Below are 21364 nucleotides of genomic sequence, written 5' to 3' on the forward strand. Positions count from 1 at the left end.
TCGGACTCGGACGAGCTCGATCCCGAAGAAACGGCAAAAACCGTGAGTAAGACGTCGAAGCATAAAGCTCACGAGAAGACAACAAAAGCCCAGGGGACGCCACCCCCAACAGGCCATGGCTTAACCCGAAAAATAAGTGACCGATTATCGGCACCGAAAAAGGGCATGCATGTGGCGAAGTCATCCGACTCCGGTCGAGATACCGCCACACAACAATCTCGGGCCCGAGACAGCGGCTCCGAGCAGATTCGGCACCGAAATGGTTCGGCACTGAGACACCACGACGCCGAAAATAAAAGAGGTTTCCTCGGAGCCCAAAAAGGTGACCGAAAGGATTTCGATTCCGAAACATCCAGCCTCGGAACCGAAAACAGGTTCCTACACAGAGGAACAGGGATTGTCCTCCCAGATGCAAGGACATAAGTTTGGGGAAGAACTTGAATCAGTTGAGCCAGACTACACTCAAAGAAGGCTCCACATTCAAAAAGACACAGGGAAGATAAGCACTCTTCCCCCAATTAAGATGAAAAGAAGACTTGCCTTTCAGGAAAAGGACAAGCAGCCACAGGCAAAGGTGGCAAGACAAACAACTCCACCACCATCAATGCACACATCACCGGTAGCCACTCCACCACTGATGCAATCCCCGACTCATACTGCAATGAGTCAAGATGATCCCGATGCATGGGGCCTTTATGATGCTCCTGTATCAGATAACAGCCCAGACCCTGCGAGGCCGTCGCCACCTGAAGACAGTACATCCTACACGCAGGTGGTCTCGAGAGCAGCTGCTTTTCATAACGTCACCTTGCATTCAGAACCAATTGAGGATGACTTTTTGTTTAATACACTCTCCTCCACTCATAGCCAATACCAAAGCTTACCTATGCTCCCGGGAATGCTTGAGCATTCTAAACAAATATTTCAGGATCCTGTAAAAGGCAGAGCCATAACTCCAAGGGTGGAGAAGTACAAGCCACTGCCAACAGACCCTGTTTATATTACACAGCAATTAACACCAGACTCTGTGGTTGTTGGGGCAGCTCGCAAAAGAGCAAACTCTCATACCTCAGGAGATGCAACACCTCCAGACAAGGAGAGTCGCAAATTCGATGCTGCGGGTAAAAGGGTTGCAGCACAAGCAGCAAACCAATGGCGTATTGGCAATTCACAAGCACTTTTGGCAAGATACGATAGAGCTCATTGGGACGAAATGCAGCATTTCATAGAACTTACCCAAAGAGTTCCAAAAAAAGGGCACATCAAGTGGTAGAAGAAGGACAAAGTATCTCCAATAATCAGATACGGTCAGCAATGGATGCAGCAGATACGGCTGCAAGGACAGTAAATACTGCAATAACTATAAGGAGACACGCATGGTTGCGTACGTCAGGATTCAAGCCGGAAATACAACAAGCCGTGCTGAATATGCCCTTTAATGAACAGCAGTTGTTTGGGCCGGAGGTCGACACTGCTATTGAAAAGCTAAAAAAAGATACTGATACGGCAAAAGCCATGGGCGCACTCTACTCCCCACAAAGCAGAGGCACATTTCGCAAAACACAATTTAGGGGAGGGTTTTGAGGTCAACCTACAGAGGCCACAACCTCACAAGCAAAGCCCACTTATCAAAGCCAATATCAGCGGGGAAGTTTTTGGGGGCAATATAGAGGGGGACAATTCCAAAAAAATAGAGGGAAGTTCCAAAACCCCTCAAAACAAGCAGGGGCTTCCAAGTCACACATCCCCAACACAACACCTGTGGGGGGGGGAGACTAAGCCAATTTTACAAACATTGGGAGGAGATAACAACAGACACTTGGGTACTGGCAATTATCCAGCATGGTTATTGCATAGAATTTCTCAAATTCCCTCCAAACGTCCCACCGAAAACACACAATATGTCAAAACAACATATAGATCTTCTAGGACTAGAAGTTCAAGCATTGCTACTAAAAGAAGCAATAGAATTAGTACCAAAACACCAGAAAGGAACAGGAGTTTACTCTCTGTACTTTCTCATACCCAAAAAAGACAAGAGTCTGAGACCTATATTAGATCTCAGAACATTAAATACCTACATCAAATCAGATCACTTTCACATGGTGACATTACAAGACGTAATCCCACTGCTCAAGCAACAAGACTACATGACAACACTAGACCTAAAGGATGCATATTTCCATATACCGATACATCCTTCACACAGAAAGTACTTAAGGTTTGTATTCCAAGGGGTACATTACCAATTCAAGGTGTTGCCATTCGGAATAACAACTGCGCCAAGAGTTTTTACAAAGTGCCTGGCAGTCGTAGCTGCACATATCAGAAGGAAGAAAATACATGTGTTCCCTTACCTAGACGATTGGTTAATCAAAACCAACACGCTAAAAAGGTGTTCACAACACACAAAGTATGTCATAGAAACCCTCCACAAACTAGGTTTCTCAATCAACTACACAAAGTCACACCTTCAGCCGTGTCAAACACAGCAATACTTAGGAGCGACAATCAACACAGCAAAAGGGATTGCCACTCCAAGTCCACAAAGGGTTCAGGCATTTCACAATGTAATACAGGCCATGTATCCAAAACAAAAGATACAAGTAAAAATGGTGTTAAAACTCCTAGGCATGATGTCCTCATGCATAGCCATTGTCCCAAACGCAAGGTTGCACATGCGGCCCTAACAACAATGCCTAGCATCACAGTGGTCACGGGCACAGGGTCAACTCCTAGATCTGGTGTTGGTAGACCGCCAAACATACACCTCGCTTTAATGGTGGAACAGTATAAATTTAAACCAAGGGCGGCCTTTCCAAGACCCAGTGCCACAATATGTAATAACGACAGATGCCTCCATGATAGGGTGGGGAGCACACCTCAATCAATACAGCATCCAAGGACAATGGGACACTCACCAAAAACCGTTTCACATAAATCACTTAGAACTATTGGCAGTATTTCTAGCGCTAAAAGCATTTCAACCCCTAATAAGCCACAAACACATTCTTGTCAAAACAGACAACATGACAACTATGTATTACCTAAACAAACAGGGAGGGACACACTCAACCCAGTTGTGTCTCCTGGCACAGAGAATATGGCATTGGGCGATTCACAACCACATTCGTCTAATAGCACAATTTATTCCAGGAATTCAGAATCAGTTAGCAGACAATCTCTCTTGGGATCACCAACAGATCCACGAATGGGAGATTCACCCCCAAATACTGAATACTTACTTCCAGAGTTGGGGAACACCACAAATAGATCTATTTGCAACAAAAGAAAACGCAAAATGCCAAAACTTCGCATCCAGGTACCCACAAGATCAGTCTCAGGGCAATGCGTTATGGATGAGCTGGTCAGGGATATTTGCTTACGCTTTTCCCCCTCTCCCACTCCTTCCATATCTAGTAAACAAATTGAGTCAAAACAAACTCAAACTCATACTAATAGCGCCAACATGGGCAAGACAACCTTGGTACACAACACTACTAGACCTCTCAGTAGTGCCTCATGTCAAACTACCAAACATACCAGATCTGTTAACGCAACGCAAACAACAGATCAGACACCCAAATCCAGCATCGCTGAATCTAGCAATCTGGCTCCTGAAGTCCTAGAGTTCGGACACTTAGACCTTACACAGGAATGTATGGAGGTCATAAAACAAGCTAGGAAACCTACCACTAGACATTGCTATGCAAATAAGTGTCAAAGATTTGTTTATTACTGCCATAATAATCAAATTCAACCCTTACACGCATCTGCCAAAGACATCGTAGGATACTTACTACATTTGCAAAAGTCAAAGCTAGCTTTTTCTTCCATTAAGATACATTTTATAGCAATTTCAGCTTACCTGCAGATTACGCACTCAACTTCTCTGTTTAGGATACCAGTCATAAAAGCATTTATGGAAGGCCTAAAGAGAATTATACCACCAAGAACACCACCAGTTTCTTCATGGAACCTCATCATTGTCTTAACACGACTCATGGGTCCACCTTTTGAGCCCATGCACTCTTGTGAAATGCAATACTTAACATGGAAAGTTGCATTTTTAATTGCCATCACATCTTTAAGAAGAGTAAGTGAAATTCAAGCATTTACCATACAAGAACCATTTATTCAAATACACAAGCATAAAGTAGTTCTACGGACAAATCCTAAATTTTTACCAAAAGTCATATCACCTTTCCACTTAAATCAAACAGTAGAATTACCAGTGTTCTTCCCACAGCCAGACTCTGTAGCTGAAAGAGCACTACATACATTGGACATCAAAAGAGCGTTAATGTACTACATTGACAGAACAAAACTAATTTGGAAAACAAAACAATTATTTATTGCTTTCCAAAAGCTTCATACAGGAAATCCAATTTCTAAACAAGGCATTGCTAGATGGATAGTTAAGTGCATTCAGACCTGTTATCTTAAAGCAAAAAGAGAACTGCCTATTACACCAAAGGCACACTCAACTAGAAAGAAAGGTGCTACCATGGCCTTTCTAGGAAATATTCCAATAACCGAAATATGTAAGGCAGCAACATGGTCTACGCCTCATACATTTACCAAACACTACTGTGTAGATGTGCTAACGGCACAACAAGCCACAGTAGGCCAAGCAGTACTACGTACATTGTTTCAAACAACTTCAACTTCTACAGGCTGAACCACCGCTTTTGGGGAGATAACTGCTTACTAGTCTATGCACAGCATGTGTATCTGCAGCTACACATGCCATCGAACGAAAATGTCACTTACCCAGTGTACATCTGTTCGTGGCATTAGTCGCTGCAGATTCACATGCGCCCACCCACCTCCCCGGGAGCCTGTAGCCGTTTAGAAGTTGATCTTGAACATTTGTAAAGTTGTAAATATATTACTTTAAACTACATTATGTACATACGTATTCACTCCATTGCATGGGCACTATTACTAGCATACACAACTCCTACCTCACCCTCTGCGGTGAAAAAAATCTAAAATGGAGTCGACGCCCATGCGCAATGGAGTCGAAATGGGAGGAGTCCCTCGGTCTCGTGACTCGAAAAGACTTCTTCGAAGAAAAACAACTTGTAACACTCCGAGCCCAACACCAGATGGCGGGATGTGCACAGCATGTGAATCTGCAGCGACTAATGCCACGAACAGATGTACACTGGGTAAGTGACATTTTCCATATATATATATATATTTCTTAGTGTTTTTAATGTGGCATTATGTGTAGGACACTTTTAGACAAATAAGTAATGTAAATAGTTAGTATCGAGATCTTCCACTTTTTCCGATGATAAAGTGGGTTAGATTTGTTTTTTTGCGAGCAGGCTTGTGTTGTGTAGTTTTTAAGTGGGACACAGAAGAGGGTACGATTTGACATTACTGTTAAACTAGTACTTGGGTAGAAGATATAAATAGTATGCTTTCTTATCTTGTAGGTACATATCCAGCTTATTCAACAATGGATGGTTATTATTGTTTAGCTGCCTCTGCTCGAGAGTTGTTGTCCTATCTATGTAAAAAGCATAGACATGCCTAGTAGGTAGAGACCGACCTCTTTCTTGCTGATTTCCTTTTACAGGTCATGATTTTGACAGACACAGTTAAGAATAGGTCTAGAACAGGTGATTGGTTTTTCCAGAGAGGAAAGGGTAGGTATGGCGATGTATTTAGTAATCATGAGCCATATGACATTTGAGTATTGACATGCATTCTGCATATGCAGAAGGTCCCCAGCCAACCCAGAGGTTTCTGACAAGTCCATCATGTATCACTCTGAAGGATGCTCAGTTTGTGTCTAGCTGAGTCAAATATGCTCTGAGTTGTGCAAATTTGTGCCAGAGTTGGGGGTATTTTAAATGTAAATGGAGATTTGTGGCTTCTGAACCTTTGTATTGAGAAGTTCATTTGTAATCTGGCGTAGCCTTTCAGTCTCTCCTATAGGCAGTTTTTAGCTGTCTTTTTCTAGAAAAACCTCTAGTGGAACATACTAAAAGCTTAGTGGGCTTAGCAGCAGCCTGTTGTTTATCATTGGTTGGCTTTGTTGTCACTCCATATGGTTATTACTTAATGGCTTTTCTTCCTTTTCTTAGCACCCCCCACACCCTGTAGTATAGCTTCTTTACTATCGTTTTGACTGGATGACTACTTACATTTATTTAGGAAACTGTTCTTTTCATTAACACTCTGTGATAGTGTGTGTTTTCCTCTATCTCTAGCTTGCTGCTGTCACCTTTAATACCCTCTCGCTGTATGCTTTGTGTTACTGTATCCCTCTACTGCTTCCTACACCCATGTTACTCCCTTCTCTCCTACTCTGTCTGCTCCGCGTTGCTCCTTCTACCGGCTCCTCTGGTGCTCTCCCAACCCTTGTGATCATTAAACTGATGGTTTTTTTTTTGCATTTCTTTGAAGGGCTTACCAGCTACTATTATCTGCTCGGCTGCTCTATTTAAAAAAAAAAAAAAAAAAAAAAAAAAGCGTTTAAAGGAAGTACTTTTTTTATTAGGGTCGAGCCTGCGTTGCATGCGCTCGTGCATGCGTATCGCAGCGAGACGCTTTAGTGTTTAGAAAAGGGCTCGGAGCCCTGTCAACGTCATGTCAGTGTTTTTTATTGGTTCATGGGCTTGCCTAATAAAATCTGTTTGCTTTCATTAGTCGAAGGCACGCATACGTCATGCCTTTTTCGGTGGCTAGCCCTCCTCCAGCGCAGCGACCAAGTACAGAAAACATGCGAGGCTCGCTGTTTTCCATCGGGCTTGTGGACTTCTTTTTCTCTCATTTACGAGCGCGATCTCGCTTGGCAGAAGTCGAGCGCTTTACATAATTAATTTCACATTTTCGGGTTATCTACATAATGCACTTTTGCCCGATAGGTGAAAAGTCGGGTTAGGAGTTTACAACGCAATCAGCTCTAACATGAGCAAACGCGAGACCCGTTGCATTGCAAATGCTTGTTATTATTTACAGCAGTTGTGGCATCCGTGATGATCTTAGTACAGTAAATTAAAAAATCATACAGAATGACACCTGTCATTCCATAAGCATATGCACATCTGATGACTTGTGCATGCATACATCATTACATGTTGTAATTCGTACACACCCCTTGCCTGCATTTGAGTCACACTTTTTTTTTTTTTTACTTCTTTTATGTTTTTTACCTTTTGGGTTGACAACGTTTGTTCTTATTTTAGTTGTGTGCTTCAGGTTCAATTTAAGAGCAATCATAGCAAGAAATCTTTCTTTCAAATGAAGTAACTTTGACTTTTCAGTTTTTCTCACAGTTTCCCGAGAGAAGGTGTTGATAATAGTCCCATTTTAGAAATTGCAGATTTTCATTTAAATAAGCTATGGAAATCAAGATGATCTGATCCAAACCCTGTTTGGATTTCTGGAAAGCTTGATGGGGAATTCCTGATTACCGCGTTCTTGGGTGTGAAATTTTATAAAATATCTATTTGTCCATGGGACAGGTTGCTTCTTAATCTACTTGTCCCGCAAAAAAAATCTACTTGTCCCTTTGTTGCCATGTACTGCTGCAACAAATCATTGCAGCAATCTTATTACATTAGAACTCTGATAATAGCCTCTCTGATTATGCCAGGGCTAATACTGTTGTAGGGCTTGAATATTAGTAATTTCAAGCCCCACTATAGCAATTTGCTTATTTTGCCACCTGTCTGCAGATCTACATACTGGGGCAGGAGGAGGCAGTAAGCAATAGTTTCAGGCTGGAATGCATTTGAGTCTGTGCACACCTACTAACTTGCATGTTTTAAGGCTTTTTGCCAGTTCTTTAATATTTTCACATACTGAGAAAGTGGAAGTTCTTCCAGGGTTGGGGAAAAATTGGTTGGAGGGAAGTAAATGCTCAATAGATTTTCATATGAGTAAATCTACACACGCATAATTACTTGTGCTAAAATACAGTTCACAAATATTTTCTAGGAGTATAATTTCCTAGTCTACTTCTGTAAATTCTTGTGAATTAGTTAAAGCGACTAATGCAAAGACATTTATCTTGGGTACACTTTTGTGACATTCTTTGAGAATTGTGCCCTTGATTAGGTCTGGCGTTAACCAAGACATTTTGTTTTTGTTAAAATTCTATTTATTGGCTGGCTTTACTGTGAGCTCCACGTGGAGCATATTGGCACACAAAGTAGTTTTGTTCAGTGCTTTATGAGGCCACATTTTATTTTGCTTTTTGTCAATGTTTGTTACAATGGTGAGGGCAAGGCTGCTCCCACAACAATAGTGTTACAAAGGCCATGTAAAAAAAAAACATGCATGAACAACACCAAAAGACTCCGGAACAAAGTTGGATCAGTTGGCTTTGTCAGTGCTTGTTTATTTTCATCTTTCCTATAATGTTGTTGAAAAGTGTTACACTGATTTTCCATTTCGAATATTTTTAAAAATACTAGCATGCATCAACATTTTTCTTAATTATGCTCCAAAGAAAATAGTACCTCAAATTTCACAGTAATTTAGAAAAATGTTTTTGTCCTTACTTACATTTTGTTTTTTCCTGAACATTTCATTTTGAAAGCAAAAAAACATCAATCTTGCTTACGAGCTTCTGCAAACATTTGCATCCAATCAGGGAGCATTCTGGGAGCATTATACATAGCCTCATATTGTTAAACTTTTCAAACATGTGCACACTTTATTTTTTTATACCGGACCCACTGTCAGTAGAGCAGTGAGACCTTACAAGTTTAAACAACATCAACATATGAACACAATTATTACTCAACTGCAGACAGTTCTCTTCCCTGTAAACTGGCAGCCAAAGGGTTTGTGTTGCAGAGGGCTGGGCCTACTTGTTTCAAGAACAAAATAAACATGAAAACTTGTTGTCCTTGACCCCAAACAGTTTGTACTGGGCGCCGGGCTATAGTAATTCCACACCACTATGTACTAATGATATTTCGTTTTTAATCCAATGTTCACATTTATTCTTTATGCCCTAAATGTTTTTATTTTTATTTTCCCAGCTGGACATCCTAATGGATTTGTTTAATTTGCATGCTGAGTTTGGAGTGCAGTTTTTTTAAATGGCTGAGCCAATATATACTAGAGTACATGAACAGCAGAGCACATTGGGTAGCTGCCTAAAGAGGTTGCAGTGGGTACAAATATATATAATGTACTTTAGCTTGTGGCCATCCTGGGTTATTAGATTGTCTGGGAGAAACTGGCTATTGTCCTGGCAAACCAGGTACGCTGAAATTGTAGAAGTTTACAGTGTTGATATTTGATATCCCTTTTGTTTCTTTAAGTCACAACTTTTGCATTCATATTTTTGGTGTGTTCCATTGCTACAAAAATTTTAATAGTTTGAAGAAATAATCTGATCACAAACATGCTTAGTAAGTAACCTAGAATTGGTTTTGCCAGCATTTGGACAGTTTGCATTCCACCCCATCAAGAGATGTACTTAGGGGACAATTCGTCTAGAAGAGAAGTGGTTCTGTTGAGGACCCATTTCTCATTAATCTCAGGAATGTAATTCATCCAAATCCCTAAGTATTTCATGTGTGCCTTCTGCCAGCCTAAGCTTGTATAACCCAAGACTAAAGGAGTGCTTTTTACACCTAAATCCAAATCTTTTATATTTAGAGTGCAGTATAGTACTCTGGGGTAAGATTCAATGTTTTCAAGCTTTTCAGTGAGTGCAATATCTGCTTCAGAGGTAAATACCAAAGTGTTTTATCCAAGTATGGGATGTTCAGGAGTTAATACCACCTGGGGGCAAGAGGTATAATTAACCTGATATAAGTGAAGACAATCATGCCACAGAATCTACAAAGGAGTACAAAGGAGCAACATCAAGGCATAGGAGCTCCAGGGCAACATCATCCAGACACAGGGGTAAAATTGTAATAGGATAACTTCATCCACAATTGCTGGAGTAATGCTATACAGCTACAGTGGTGATATCTTCCATACTAAAAGTTTCAAGGAGATACAATCCAAGCACCTGAAGAACAAGACAATCCAGATATGATGGTAGTAGCTACCACTAACAGTGGAAATATCACCCAGTCACAAGTCCACACCATCTGGATACATGGGTGACACTACCATGGCATAAATAGTACAGAGGAAATGCATCGGTCCCGGCACTGTGCATTACTTCCTTTGTGGCAAATATTGTGTTAAAGATGTGGAGAGTTTTAGTGCTGCAAATAAATAGCATTCTGCCCTTGATGTTTGATAATGGACTATTTAGAGATAAGTGAACACATATTTTAAAAAACATGTTTGCTTCTAATACTTGCATCAAATATATTAAATAGAGACTTGCCAACTAGAGTTTGCAGGCCTAAAAAGAATTACAAGATAATTGCCTAGAAAACAACTGCTTATCTCAAAGCCAAGGTGATAGTTTATTAATATCCCTCTTCAGTGAACTCTTGTACCCGAGCATGGAAGGAGGTGATCCTTCCTGTTGTGCTATTTTGCCCAAATTTGGCTGTAATGGTCTAGTGAGCAAATAAGCTTTGTTTAATCTGAGATAAATTATTGCCTGTTAGAAATCATATTGACAAGATGCAGAGATTCAGTGTCCAGTGGATTTTGTTAATCAAGTTCTTAAACTTGATTGCAGTTTCATTGACCGCATCATCTACTCTTATATTTAAGATAAGATACCTCCTTTTTGTGGTCTGGCTTGTCAGCGCAACTGTTTCCAGACAGTTATGCGAGAATCACTAGGAGAGAGGGGATTTGGCTCCGCCCACATGCTGGGAGCCAGGAGTACATGTTTTGACTGGACAGAAGTTGTATACTTGGGCTCAAAAGGTTATTGACCTGTACACAGCTGTGTTTAATCCATTTGCTTGAGCTTGAATTGCAAGGGGCACACACATGACATTAATAGCATTACAAAGTGTCTTAGCTAACTAGATCATTTATCGTGTTTTTTCTCTGCCATCAGCAAAGATGGTAGGACTGCAGTCATTACCCGCATGGATTTTTAGGTCTGGATTGACCGTGCAAGAGCCATCTACACCAATAATTTTTTATAGTCCTCTGCTTCCACACAAATACATATCCATTTCCATGCTATCTACTTGTAATCCTTAACATTACCATGCTGCATTTCTTTAAAAGTTGGATCTATTGGCTTTACCAACGCTTGTTCTGTTTAGTTTTCCCTCCAGAAGAAAGAAGCCGAGGAAACAGCAGGAACAGACACCACAATCTTGCAACACCTTCTTTTGTAGCAGCATAGCTGGGTGCAGTCACTTCTACTAAGTGCCACTCTCTTACACCGCTACCTGCTGAACAGAAAAGGGTCATGCAGACTTGATGGCAGATGAGAGGGCAGGGCGCTCTTACATTTTATAATGTGCAAAAAGGTGACCCTAAAAGAGATGGTGAAAGTGAAACTGAAGGCTCCCACTTTCTGTAGAAAGGTTTTGGGGCAATTAAACAAAAAAAGAGAGAGAACATGTGAAGTACTTGGTGTTTATCAGCTCAGCTGTTTTTACGCTTCTAGTGTGGCACCACAAACTTAAAGCTAGACATATTTAGTTAAGCTCAACTTAGCGTAGCTTTTAGGTAAAGCGCCACCAGCGAGCAGTAAATGGGCAATGGATGTTCAGTTGCATCTCCTGTTGCCACTGAAGCCCTTGGGATATGATGTAATTGTTAATCGTTCTTTGAATGTATATGATCTGCAGAGCTGAAATTACATTGTTTGCTGTATACCAGATGAAGAAAGAGTTGGTGCAAACGTATGGCTCTGTTTATGGTGCATTAAAATGTCAACTGGTTAGTTTATGATCATTAATTGGTCAGTGGTTGTGAATATAAAATACTTTATTATGATCAAAATGAATCATTAAACTAGGTGATGCAATTTCCACAGATTTTCGTGCGTGCACTGTATAGTTTTGTTAGTAAAACTGTATGTCTGTGGAAATGTACCAGTCATTTCAATTGAAAATGTGTTGTCTGTAATGGCAGTGTGCTACCACACCATGAATATGCCGCTCTCATTCTGCTCTACTCTGCACCACTTCACTTTACATTACTCCATGCTGTTGCACTTTGTGCCATTTCATGCTACTCCTCTCTACTCTGTACCACTCTAAGCCAAGATAATTTACACCACTCCAGTCTAGGCCACACCAATTTCCTCTACACGACTTCACTCTGCAACACTGTACTGTATGCCACTGCAGTCTTTGGCAATATACTCTACACCAATGCACTTCACTTGTAACACTCAACTCTTTGCCCCTGCACTCCGAGCCAATCCACTGTATGCCCCTCAAATCTACTGTGCACCACTGCACTCTATGGCAGCGCACTTGACACCACTTTACTATACTCTGAAAACATCTAACCTACTGCACTCTATCCCCCTCTATTTAACTCCACTCTTAACCACTGCACTTTAAGCCAATGCACTGTACATCACTGTTCTTTATGCTGCACTCAATGCCATTCTACTCCACACTACTGCACTCTGACACTATAATCTTGAACATGGCATGCACTGCCACGTAGCTCTTTGCCACTCTACTCTGCACCACTCCAAGTCCTGCACTCTATGCCACTCTACTTTGCACTATTCCACCACGCCACTGAACTCTCCACCACTCAACTCTGCACTACACCAATGTACACCACTGATCTCCCCACCACTCAACTCTGCACTACTCTACTCTCTGCCACCGCACTCTCCACCACTCAACTCTGCAATATGCAACTCTATGCCACTGAACGCTCCGCCACTCTACTCTGCACTACTCCACTCTACACCACTGCACTCTATGGTATTATATTGCACTCTGCCACTCCACTCTGTGCCACTCGACTCTACCCTGCACTCTATGCCACAGCACCCTGTCACTCTACTGTGCACTCTATGCCACTCAGCTCTACCTTGCACCACTGACCTCTGCATCACAACTCTATGCAGTTCCACTCTGAGCCATTTCACTCCGCTCCGCTTTACTCTGGCACTCCACACTATGCCACTCCATTACAACAATCTGCCACTCCACTCTTCACCATTCCACGCCACTCTCCTCTATGCCACTAACATTTAGCCATGCTGAACAGCAGCTACGATAGTGAACAACATGGCTAAAATTCACTGGCAAAGCAGACAGCTCTTGCATAGTCGAGTCCTATTGGCTTTGCCAGTGCTTGTTGGTGTTGCCATTAAAGACCAGGTGATGCATAGCCTGCCCTCTAGAAGAGAAGTGACATTCGTGCACTGCTTCATTCGTACTGCAGAAAGGGTAGGCCTGCCAATTCATGATGCAGTGTACCCACAGATCCTTACTGTTGCTGGAGCACGGAACTTAACATTTCACTGCTGCTGGGCACATCCACCACAGACACAAGTATTACACATTCAACAAGACTAATCATGCAGAGAGACATAGGTTCCAAACAAACATCTGTTAACTAGGATTCCACTGTGTCAAGTGAATCAGAAGGAACGAGATTATTGAGCTGCCTAGTGACTAAATGCCTCCCAAGAAAAATCACCAATTCTAACGTGGTGAAAGGGTTGAATCACTGTCTCCTTGCACTGCTACAATTGTGAGACTCTCACCCCACTTACAAGTTAATGGTGCCGGAAGCTCCCCATGGCATTTTATTTGAACAGACAGATCTCCTTCACGCTGCCCAAAAACAAGCCTGCTGAGGTGAGATACACTTCAGACACGACAAACACTTTCTAGAGCTATCTTTTGAGGACAAAAGCGGATTCCAATCTGTCCTCCTACCATTGACATTTCAAAAATATTTAATTCAGGACAACCAATTAAACTGTACTCCAAAGATTCGAATTAGCTCCATTCTGACGATCAATAAACTATAGGGCAGGAGGGGAAGAAACAGGCTAAATATAGCCTAGACACTGTTGACATAAAACACAGCTTTGTACATCTGTGCCAGATCAATAGTCCTAGGCCCAAGTCTAGCCTTTTCGCTCAGACATGGCTGCAAGATCAGTGACAAATAGCATTTCAGGCAGCTGTCATCCTGTTTGTGCCAAAAGTAATTTGTCAGGCGTTGGATAATGTGCATTTATACTGTCTTACTGGAAGACATGGATGTGAGAGCTTTAGCCAGCAGGGATGTTTCTCTTTCATAGAGCTAGCTGTTAAGACCCAATACACTGGGCTAACAGGAAAGAACAGAGAATAGGGACGCTGCTGCTGTAGCTCACTGACCCAAGTTTGCACCTTTTGTCTGTACAGAACATCAGTATCATTTGACTTTCAGAAACTTATCTTGTCTGTAAATACTTTGGGCAAAGACTGGATAAACAAGCATTTGCAATGCAATTGTTTGCTCGAGTTAGAGCTATTTGTGTTGAAAATTACTAACTGGACTTTTCTTGCCACACACACTGAAACTAAAAAGTAAAACAGTTGGCATAAGCACGGCATTTCAAAGCGCCGCAGTGAGTGTGAAGGAGACCCACAAAAGGAAAAAAGTTTGCTTGCAGTCAAAGTTATCAGTGAAAGTGCAATTATCCATGTAAGAGGGTCGATGGCCAAGGTGGTAAAAAAACCGCCCTAAGGAGGGACAAATGTAAAGCAGTTACCAACACAAAGAAAAGATTTTTGAAAGGCAAGCCCACGAACAAGTGATAGTGGTGGGCGTAGTTAAAAGCCCAGATACATACCGACACGTTGGAAAAGCAGCGCTTGCACGTTGCTATGTTCAACCTAAAAAAGAGAGGCTTTTGCACAAAACAAAAATAATAGGTCTGAGGTCAATGTCAGAGTTTGGATAGTGGCAAGCTCACAGATTGAAGGTGGACTGCTGTAAGCAGCCAACCCTTGAGGAACTTGGTATGCTCTTCTCTTTTTTTTTTTTTTTTTTTTACTTTTTATACTGACGATAATATATTTAAAACAGTTTCATTTTACCCATGAAACATACTTCATTAACTATCTTTAAACCTATTGGGTAAATCTGAATTATTAAATTCAATATGCTTTACCTTTTGAGCAAGTTAAAGGAATAACAAATAGGATTCAAGTGTTAGTGCTAGTTAAAATGTAACAGAGAAGCTGAATAAGAAGAGAGAAAATATGGAGAAAAAAAAGAAATCTTATAATTTTAATTGTATTCAATAGTATTCCCACAGAGTGAGTACAATTTAGTGTCGGCTAGGGTTCATTCCGAGGCATCCGTACAATTTCAAATAGTCAGCAGTTTGATCAATTTGAATACCACCACATAATTTGGACAAAATACATTCAAAGACTCCCTCCAATTCCCACAGTACAATAGTTCAGGAACTCGCTATGCAATTTATGTTAAAGGACAAAAGCGAGTGTCAGCATATCATGAGCATGCAGTCTGCTCCACCTGCACTTCATATGGACACAGCATGCTATGCCTAGCAATAACGGGCTACTGACAGAAAGTTACAAGCAATCACAATTTTTTCGTAAATTTGTGTTTTCCAACACACTTCTCCAGGGGGAGTCTGGAGGGGGGTGGGGCTCTCTGTTCTTTGCAGGGGGTGGGCCTCCAGTTTTGTTACACCACAGTAGTTCCTGGCACTCAACAAAACTACTTTGTGTGCCAATATCCTTCTTGTGGAAGAGCAGAATGCGATCACTCACAGTAAAGCCAGCCGATGGAGAGAGAAATAGAAGCTTAATAAAAAACAAAATGTCTTTGTTAATGTCAGACCTGATAAGTGACCCAATTCTTACAGAAAGTCACAAAAGTGCACCCATGGTGTATGTCTTTGAATTAGTGGCTTCCATGAATTCACAAGTACTTATAGAAATAGATCAGCAAATCGTACTCCTAGAAAATATTTGTGAACTGTATTTTTGCACAAGCAAATATACATGTGTAGATTTGTTCATGTGAAAATCTATTGAGCGTTTACAAGTTTACTTTTCCTCCAACCACTTTTTTCCCCAACCGTAGAAGAACTTCCACTTCTGCCATGGTCAGGAGTAAATTTCCAATCTTTCTCATTATGGGAAAAGATTAGAAAAGAGCGGGTGAAAGTCCTTACAACACTGCAAGTTAGTAGGTTTGCAGACTCAAAAGTATTCCAGCCCTGGAACTATTTCTTACTGCTTCCACCAGCCCCTGTATGTAGATCTGCAGAAAGGTGGCAAAAGACGGAAATTGCTATAGTAGGGATTGAAATTGCAAGTACTTAAGCCCCACTATAGTAGTAACCCTGGCTTAATAAGAGAGGCTATTATCGGAGCTCTTACATGATGAGTTTGCTGCCATAATTTGTCGCCACACTACATGGCACCATAGGGACAAGTAGATTTTTTTTTTTTTACTGGACAAGTAGATTTAAGAAGCCATCTGTCCCATGGACAAGTGGATATTTTATTAAATTCCACACCCCTGAATGAACCATAAATAGAAGTTTGAACAGTATTAACATATAGGCACACATATTACCTCAACTGCAGGCAGTTGTCTTCTCTGTAAACTGGCAGCCAAAGGGTTTGTGGTGCAGGGAGTTGGGCCTACTTGTCCCAAGGACAAAATAAACATGAAAACTTGTTGCCCTTGACCCCAAACAATATGTCTGATGGGAATTCCTCATCCGTGTACCTATTAATGAAAATCCCAGAATCTTTCCCTCAGGAGAAATTTCCTGCAGTGTACTGGCTGTCTCAGGATTTTTCCTGTAACCATCGTAGGGAGCATAGTAGTTGTCTTTCAGTGGAGCTCTACAGGCAGTATCTCTCTGTGGGGTACTGTTTATTTTCTGTTTGTGTTTTTTGGCATGATAGTGTGAACCTACCTAAGGAACGGAGGTCTGCTCTCTACCAGCAGGAGCCTGGAAACAATTCTAGATCATCTGTATAAATTATGGTTGCAATACTCAATGTTATATTACATAATTACAGAAAACATTTTTAAATATTAAGGTGCAGAGAGGTTAAGAGATTAGTCCCTTATCACCCTGCTCTGACTAAGTGCCGGAGCCGGGAGTAGAAACCAGTTTTGCAGGATTCTAGATTCGCAACTTGGCCACTGCAACAGACTCCCTGTATTGTAATGGTTTCTTCTGATGTTCACATAACCAGCTAAAGGACATTTTATAATCCACTGCCCACCCTTTGTAGGAGCTTTACACTTTGCTGAGAGGTTGTGTCTATACTACATGCCTCTTGGGTAATTGTCATTTCAACAAGAGATTTGACAGCATAGGACATAATTCCTCAGAGCTTCCTGTCATGACGCCTGGCAGTCATGGTGGCTTATAGTTTGTTTTGTCTGTTAAAAGTCAGCCTTTGTGCCTTAATGTATTTTATATCACAACTGTTTCCGAAGGCCCGCTAGAAAGAAACAATCAGCACTTCAAGACAGGCATGTATCACCCATAGACAGGCAGCCAGCCTCAGCCTACACTGTATTTTGGTGGTGGATGCTCCAGGTTTAGGCTGCCGGGAGTTGATGGGGTGGAGCAGGTGCCTGTGTTCTTTTCTTTCCTGAAAGCTCTTCAAGTTATGTACAGAATAGTGTAATATAAGCACCATTATATGCCAAATAAAAAAATAACGGACTGGTTGCTATAGCCCACTGTACTAGCTACAAAATGAAGAAACTCTGTTTAGCACCTATAACTTTCAGTGTTTCAAGCTCCTTCAGCATATGCCACAAACCAGTATGACCTTTGGGGAGACAGGTCTTCTGGCACAGAATAGTCTATAGAGAGGAGAAGAGGGATCTGGAAAGAATGAGTAATTAGTCTTGTCCAGCGCGGCAAATTGAATCTATTTAGGCTTCCATGTTGAATGAGATGTTGTGATACTTTTTACTATTTAGGGTGTTCCAAATTCCTTCCAGATTTGTTAGACAAGGAAAGCAAGGGACATAAAATAAATTTTTGATCACACAGTTAGGGCAAGCAACAAAGCTGGGTTATGATTTTGTTTTCTGATGCTTGAGTGCAAAAGTTCTGTCTGCGAATTATTAGGCAAGGGCTTCTAGGCCAGAGCTGAAAATTAAGGGATATTGGAAGTGTCTGACACTGAGCGGAGTCTTGTAAGGAGATAAAGGTAGCAGTGGACATAAAGTTTAGTTAAGACCGAGGCGAGATATCCTATGGAACCTAGTTGTATACTGTGCTTTGGATCGATCACACCTTTGTGCTGCTGCCATAGCCGACCCTTTTGTCTTGATCATGTTCTGCCTAATCTCTTCCGTTTAGAGCAGATTTGGGAGCCTCGCCTGTGAGACAGTAGTGTGTGTTGGAAGATCAGAGTGCTAATTGCAGATGACCGCATCTGTCCCCATTAATTAAGCTTGCTGCTGTCCAGTTTTCATGTTCCTTGATCTACAACACCTTTGGGATAGCTGTGCACGAGTTTCCCGCCTGCCAACTTGCCATGAAGAGTGCCCCAACTCTGGTGTACTAATTGAAAGCGATAGCCAAATTTAGCGTCTATGGCTACTGCCATCAATGACCACATTCATGACTTGGAGTCGCAGGTAGAGCCTGGTAACATGTTCTCACGAATGTGACAGGAGATCGGTACTGCCACGTCTGTTTTAGTCTGTGTGTTTCCTGAAGCATCGTCTCTGCATAGCCTCGAGCATTAGCTGGTCTATTCTCTTGCCTTTGTTTCCTTTTTCTCTTCCCTTTCTAATTAATCTACTATTTTTTTTAGTTTTCAGTCAGTCCTTATTTTTCTCCTCGTCCCAGTTAGTCATGTATCATACTCTTAACCTCCCTCCCCCAACTGCTAGGCTTCTGTGGCTATTCCAAATTTAAGGCGTTTAAACACTTGAAGTTATCAAAGATAAAAGCTACATGCCCTTTTACCATAATGCTGTTCTGTGGTGATCAAAAATATGAAATGCATAAAGCTGACCCATTCAGAGATCCCAGAAAATAATGTTTGCACAGCAAGTTTGGCAGTGACGACACTTGCCGCTAGTACTGTCACTGCTGGAAAGCTCTGTAAAGATCCGAGGTTGTGGGTGTGGTGGGTTCCTCTTCCATCCTCCCATTTTGAGTCCCTCTCGTCATTGCTCTGCAGTTTTTCATCAGTTGTTGACTTAGTGAATGCAGGAGATGCGTCCTCTTCCCGTTGATAATTGCTCTTTGTGCTTGCTTGTGTAGGCATGTTATGCATGTAACATTACACTATCACTTTTATTTTGATAGTATATCTATTAAGTAGGGGCTGTGGCTTAGGTTGTTCGAAAATGTCTTACAAGTGAGAATGCAAGCCAAGTGATGTGGACAGGATATGGGACGTGGGTCTTGTGGTAACTGCTTTGGCAGAAAGTAGGATTTTATCTGTGGTTGTTTTGAACAGAGGGTCTACTGCTTTATTTGCATGTGCAGTTTGTTTCTAGCAGCGGAGTCTACATGGAGCCCTAGTGCTTTTCAGATGTTTCCTTTTGTAGTGTGGCGTATGGTGCCTTTTTGGAGGGTGATTTAATAAAACACGTGCAGTTGAAACTCTAAACATTTTGCCTTGAAATATAGTTTTATTTTGTAGCTCTCCAAGTGACGCTGCAAGTATATTTTTCTTCTGCAGCAGTTTCAGTGGGTTTTTTGGTGCTTACTGTTTATTGTTAATGGATGTTAGTTTATTGGCTTAATATCTGTATTTGCAGGGAGAGGCCCTGTGTGTGATTTGCATGGGATCTTGTTGGAGATGTATATATCCTGATATGGGCTTTTTTTCAATAGCTATGTTAAGATGGCGCTTGTGAGTGGTTTCTGTTACCATGCTTTAATTTTACCTGTGAGAGCACTTTGTATGTGGGGATATAGAAGTTAACAGCTTTCTTTCTTTCTCCCTGTGCTGCAGCCCGGATTGGGAAAATGAAACGGAGGAAGCAAGACGAGGGCCAGGTATGTCCGCTCTGCAGTCGTCCTCTGTCCGGATCAGAGCAGGACATGAGTAGGCATGTGGAACTGTGCCTCGCCCAGGTAGAACTGCCGTAGGGCTTGCTCCTGCCAGCATCAATTCTTCTGTCTCCTCCTCCTTCTCACTCTTCTACCTTAGCCTTAACATAGCAGCATGTAAACTAACAGTTTCCTAAAGTTGCCACTATCTCTTATGCTGGAATACTGCCCTGCCATATGGAACCTTTTTATTGTGAAGGTATTTGCTCTTTGGAAGTGGGATTTCTTTTTTTTCTTTTTTCTTTTTTTTATTTAAGCAAGCAGGCCGATTTGTCGGTATCTGGACCTTTGAATCTTGGATTATACACCTTAAAAGACTTTTAATTTAATTAGGGTACTTCACAACACAATGGTATATTGTGAAGCACAGATGGGCACGTACTGTGTATTGAGCCCACTCTGTGTACATACATTGAAACTCCTGGTCTGCAAGGGTGTGTTAAAAAATAAATAAAAAAGAAACAAAAACCAAAAACGTAGATAGGTTACGCTGCCCTACCTAGTAGTGAAAAAAGTCACCTTCTTAAAAAAAAAAAAAAAAAAACGTGTCAGTTTGTGTTGGGCTGATAGTAGTTTGGTGTAGGCTGAAGGGTTGCCTCTCCTGTAACGGAACAAACCCCCTTCTCCAGCGTTGGATGTTTCATATATTCACCTTCTTGAATCATTCCTGTTCATTAAACTAGGAAATCCCTACAAAAAAATAATAGAAATAACCAATAACGCCTCAATAACGGCATTTGGTTAATAGTACCCATGCTTCAGCCAGGTAGGTGGAGGAGCTGCGCTCTTCACTCCTCGAGAGGGCGCCATAGTTCAGATTTCACAGCAAATGTGTGAGAGATATAGGAACTAGATAGTGAACCTGTGACCCTGGAGGAGGAAGGGTTGCATGTAAACCTGTGAAGGAAACTCAGGCTGAAAAATTAGGTTACAGATAACGAACTAATTTTTGCTCCAGAATTGGGTCTTTTATTGATTTATATGCTTGAATCTGAATAGCAAGCAGTTCATTGAACATGTATGAACCAGGCACAAGTATCCCTGTGTTTCCATATTGTTGCATAGCAAATGTCTGAGACAATCCAGTGTAGCAGTTGTTTCCGTGCCTCTCGTAGCATCCACCTCCTCTTCCTTGAAATAGAGAATTCGCTTTACTATTGCAAAAAGTAATGCAGGTTGACAGCTAAGGATGAGTGCCTTGCTTAGAACATGAACGGCCTGTGCCTGGTTGGCCAGCCAAAATAAATAATCCAAAGAACAAAAGTTGTTAGGCTGCTGTATGTAGAACCTGATGCATCTGGACATCTAGTGAATGCAAGATCTTTCCACTGATGTGAATGGATTTGGGAATTAATAATTACATGTTAATTTAGGTGAAAAATCCTATTAGACCTGGGGCATGAACCTAAGGTTGGTGCCTAGGGTGACCTTATCCTTTGGAAA

General features: G+C 41.5%; 1 protein-coding gene across 6 annotated transcripts in view; it reads left to right on the plus strand.

Moving 5' to 3' along the window:
• RNF220 (ring finger protein 220) overlaps positions 1-21364 on the plus strand; it is a 539236-nt gene that overhangs the window by 444102 nt on the left and 73770 nt on the right. For 4 of the 6 annotated variants that reach the window (XM_069232801.1, XM_069232798.1, XM_069232800.1 and 1 more), the window contains one exon: positions 19824-19945. In XM_069232801.1, the coding sequence (XP_069088902.1) occupies positions 19824-19945 (122 nt within the window). The remainder of the gene's footprint in view (positions 1-19823; positions 19946-21364) is intronic. The other 2 variants (XM_069232799.1, XM_069232802.1) reach the window with 1 other exon arrangement.

This window comes from Pleurodeles waltl, chromosome 4_2 (genome assembly GCF_031143425.1).
Source record: "Pleurodeles waltl isolate 20211129_DDA chromosome 4_2, aPleWal1.hap1.20221129, whole genome shotgun sequence".
NCBI classification, from domain to species: Eukaryota; Metazoa; Chordata; class Amphibia; order Caudata; family Salamandridae; genus Pleurodeles; species Pleurodeles waltl.